A 4,779-nucleotide genomic window follows, 5' to 3' on the forward strand; every position below is an offset into this window, starting at 1 on the left:
CAGCATGACTGTTTTGTAATGTTTGGGGGTAGACCATAGATGACTAATGATTCATCCCCCTTTTCCCCCCACCTCCTTTGACCCCCCCTCTCTCTCATTGGTTACCTTTTCTTTTTCTTTTTTTTTTTTTTTTGCTGCTCCACCAATCACCCCCTGCCACGTGGCAAAGGGGGGTGAGGGGGTGACCCCCAAAAGGGGGTCCCAAGCATTATTCTTACAAAAATAATATATACAGCCCCCCGTGAAACACAAATTGAGAGTTCAATTTTTTTTATCAATAAAAAGAAATTTTATTGATGAAAATATCAAAATACAAAGAGCATAATGATAAACCAACAATAAGGAGAGGCGGGGAGCTCAATTGATAAAAAAGACATGGTAATTTACAGGAGACAATTACAGGCAGCACCAATTACGATCAGAGATGAAGGCTTGTTGAAGAATCTATGGACCACCACTCCCATATATATTCTTCGGCTCACCTGATTTCGCCACTGGTGCGACGAATATTTTTTTAATCTAATTCATCAAACAAACGTTGCAGAATCTGAAAGCGTTTCATCTTACGGGATGGCAAGTCCATCACTTCAGTCCAGGAAGAACTGACAAAGAAAATCAAGACACACAAAAGTTCAGGATAGTCGTCAAACATGTCAAACATGTCATTCAAGAATGATGTTGATTCGTTTGATTCATTTGGTATCCTCAAGATAGTCGTCAAACAGTATAGGGAGACAATACTTGGACTGCAAATTAAAGACATCACGATTAACAACGCAATGCGGAATGCAACTTCATTATGAAATAATAATGAGAAGTTGTTTCCGAATGTAACAGCTTCTCCATTAGAGGTGGTGTTTTTTTTTTTGATATCCGAGTGTCCGGGCCAGCTTTTGCGCACCTCGACTAATTTCGGAGCCTTGAAGTCAACGATCGGACAAATCTCCAGTGATCCTAAGGTGTGACTTGAACTCGAGATGTTGTAAGCAGTGGTGTTGGAAATAGGAAGATTATGATTGTTATCAAGGACACTGCTTGGAAGGCCAAGTCCAAAAGTGGACGTGATGATGTTAAAATTCTTGATTGCAACTGGGATCATGCAGATTACCAATAGTAAATTTAGTATAAGTGGGCGTTTGTACCTTGCGTATTTCATACTTCGTCCCAATCTAGCAATCCATCCATGTATAACTTTCAAAACACTGTATACTAGTCGTATCAAACTGGTAATTGGATCCTCCATTGACAAACCACTTCGCACTCTAAAAATCCATCCGCGTATACCTTCCGCAACACTCTCACCCGACTTTAAAAAATCACCCAGACTATACGTATTATTAATATTAGCACCATGTAAAAATTCTGGGAATAACATATCAAGAATTTCTCTTCTCGCTTCACTTTCACCAAGTTCAATAGCGAAGTCTATGGCCGTCAAACCCGCGAAATTCTCTGCATTTCTGTTAATGTAGTTTTGGTCAAGTATTGACTTCACAATCTGCACAAACCAGATGTGCACAAAATCAATAATTTATTAACCACACTTATTTATTTTATTATTTTATATTATCGATTTACATGTTTGTTTTGATTTATTAATAATTATTTTCAAATAAAAAAAATTTAATTGTAAGTATTTATATAAGTGGTAATACAAAATAGTGACATACAACAATTTTCTAATTTATTATATGTTTGGTTTGTTTTTGGGAAAAAAAAAAAATTTCAGATTTTCCTTCAAAAAAATGGAAACTAATTTTGAAAAATAAATATCAATTTTATTATTATTTTTTTTAAATTTCTAACCTCCCAAAAGATAAAACCATATAAAAATGATAAGTATTTGTGATTTTTTTATTTGTTTCACTAAATTAATATTTAATTTTTAAAATATTTTTTTAAATAAATTTTTGAAAATCAAATCAAACATGACGGCGTTTAAAATGTGGGTACACATTAACACGTGAATAGGACGTGGGTCTATGTTAATACTTAGCTGTGGCAATGACTTGGCAAAATACGAGAACATCTCCATCCAATTAATTAAAATTTTATTACATTTTAATTTAAAAGTTTTTTTACTTTTTTTTTTTAATTTTGCCTATACATCTTTTTAAATATTCTCTAACAAACTTTTTATTATTTCTCTATACTATTTAAATATTAATTTTGTTCATTTTAATTTAGAATTGTTTTTTATAGACTTAACACAATTAAATCCAAAATATAAAAAGTAATATTTTTTTAATATATATTTTTTTTATAACCGGGTATCCGGACTAACTTACACACATCTCCATTAATTGTGGAGGACCAATCTCACCGCCTACTTGCGGGGCCCTATTTAAAGTTGGAGGAAATACTCTCTATGAGTATTAAACTTGAGAATAGGAGGGAGTACAATTCTAAACCCTAAGTTGTGTCCACTATACCAACCCCTTGAGATTATATTTTTTTAATGTTTCATTAGGCAAAACCACTAGCTATATTTGTGGAATCAATACTATCCAAACTAAAATGACTAACTTGATGGATATTTGATGATAGTGAATTTTGGTGTTTTTCCCGCTATTTTAATAAATAAAAAAAACCTAATCTAATAGAAATGCTCTAAACCAAAAACATTTCCAAATAGGTAGTTCAATTATTTGGAAAATAGATACCATTCTCTTGAGTTTCTTTTCCTTAAAAGACTATTTATCTATGAGAAACAATAAAAAAACTTAACAACTCAATTGCTTTTAATTTTAGGGATGTGTTTCTCTCCAGTCTATAAAGTGGATTGGAGCATAGTGTTGGGTTTGTGAGATTCACCATAGGTTTCGTTTCGATAATTCGAACCGTTAATGTGTAGAGCTTGTCGATTATTTCATCCTTGAAAAAAATAATGTTGATTAGATATTGGTAACTGCTTGATCGGAACATATTTTTGTCAATGGTAAATATGATTTAAAAAATAAATTGTTACCAAAAATGTATTCCGATCAAGGGGTTACCGATATTCGATCAACGTGATTTTTTTACAAGGATGAAGTACTTGACAAGCTTTGCACATTGAATGGTTTGGATCATCAAAATGACACTCATGGTGCGGTCTCACGGGGCTAACACTACGCACCAGTTCACTTTGTAGACGGGAGAGAAACCCAACTCTCAATTTTAATATTATGATGTATGGTTTTATACAAAATCCTAAACTTTTTTTTTCCCCCTGTTTTTATCTGCTTGTATTCTTCCAAAAATTTTATAAAAAATAAAATAAAAATAGTACTATACATAAACATATATATTTTTATTATTACTAAACACTAAATTATTGTAACTTACATTAATAATGCGGAATCTATTGACCTTTGTGTCTTAGGTCTCTTTTGGCAATTAGGTTGAAAGAGAGCTTATTAATTTTTTACCTTTTTTTGGAACACATTATTTTTCTATTTTTTATTTATTTATTTTTTTTGTACATTTTAAAAAAAAATCAAAAAAAGTCAAAAAACCATTTTTTTACCTACTTGTCAAAATAAGCCTTAATAGTAAAGATTAGCGCACAAAATTTGTGGATTGAAAAATATCTAGAAAAATCATCATCTGTCATTGAGATTAAACTATTCACTACAATATATAAAATTTTAGGGATAATGTGTTTTTGTTTTTAAAAGTGAAAATTTTGTAGTAAAAAAATTTAGAAATCCATTCTTGTAACCACAAGGGTTGTTGCTAAATGGTTGCAGTAATCTTTCCTCTTGTTGTCTTGCCTTCTTTGTATTTTCTCTTTCTTATTCTAATAAAAAAATTTCTTTGTTGATAAAAGAATAATAATTTTAGTCCTAAAAGAATAATAATTCGACACTAAATGTCGAATTTGATCCATAAAACTAGTATGAAAACAGAAGAATAGATAGATAGCATGCCTGGGGTTGTAAAGTGAACACTGCAATATGCAGCACGGTGTTGCCTTCATTATCCGTCCAGTTTAGGATCTTTCGTCTATGGGTTCTGCGCATCCATCCTAACAGCACTTCAGAAGCTTCTGAATTCGATCTTTTCACAGCAATATGCAATGCAGTCTCACCTCGAATTGTCCGGTCCTCTATTGCTGCTGGACAAGCACATAAAAATTCAGCCACACAATCAAATTCATTTCTTAGGGCTACGTAGTGAAAAGCAGTGTAGCTCTGCCTTCCTTTGACGCGTATGAGCTCCTTGTCAAAACTTATGAGCTGTCTCACAGTCTCGAAGTGCCGATTTCGCAAAGCCAAGTGCAAGGGACTTAGCCCATCTGCGTTCAGCTTCCTACCAAATGATGGCTTTAAGTTCATCATTTCTAAGGCAAAATCGGTACTTCCAGCAGCTGCGGCTATGTGTAAAGGAGTATCAACAAAAGGGATGTTATCTATATTATTCAGAATATGTGGGTGTTCTCTTATGCACTCGTACAAGCCATTGATGTCTCCTCCCTCTGCAGCCGTATTCAACCTGTGTTGAGTCTGCTCCATGACCCGAGGCACTTTATGTTTCTAAGACACTGGAAGCAATACTGAATTAGTGCTAAGGAGGAGGAAAGTGATCAACCTCTTATAATTACAATTCATAGTAGCCACATGTCGGGTCATTGTATGATGTTGCTGTCATCAACAATTTGGGTCAAAGATTGATTAAAAATTTTAATTACCAAAATGAAATTAATTTTTATTAAAAAAAATGAATTAATATACAGAAAAGCGATCCAAAGTTTATTTTTAGAAGCGTTTTGTACACTGTATATACCAGTTGTTTCAA

General features: G+C 32.9%; 1 protein-coding gene across 1 annotated transcript; it reads right to left on the reverse strand.

Annotated features, from left to right (window-relative positions):
• Window positions 1-394: 394 nt before the first annotated feature.
• LOC114263521 (ankyrin repeat-containing protein BDA1-like) lies at window positions 395-4,544 on the reverse strand. Its single transcript, XM_082901024.1, has 2 exons — window positions 3,912-4,544; window positions 395-1,498 (listed from the first exon to the last, which is right to left on the reverse strand). Exons 1-2 carry the CDS (start codon window positions 4,494-4,496, stop codon window positions 515-517), a joined length of 1,569 nt encoding a protein of 522 aa, XP_082757150.1. The 5' UTR covers window positions 4,497-4,544; the 3' UTR covers window positions 395-514.
• Window positions 4,545-4,779: the final 235 nt, after the last annotated feature.

Source organism: Camellia sinensis, chromosome 13, assembly GCF_055761805.1.
Source record: "Camellia sinensis isolate YWXY chromosome 13, ASM5576180v1, whole genome shotgun sequence".
Lineage (NCBI taxonomy): Eukaryota > Viridiplantae > Streptophyta > Magnoliopsida > Ericales > Theaceae > Camellia > Camellia sinensis.

What these genes read in the sequence shown, in the direction of transcription:
- LOC114263521 (XM_082901024.1), bottom strand. Translation starts at nt 4,496, where the DNA reads ATGGAGCAGACTCAACACAGGTTGAATACGGCTGCAGAGGGAGGAGAC. An exon ending in TGTTCACTTTACAACCCCAG is followed by an intron (nt 1,499 to 3,911) that starts GCATGCTATCTA and finishes TGGTTTGTGCAG; the next exon opens with ATTGTGAAGTCAATACTTGA.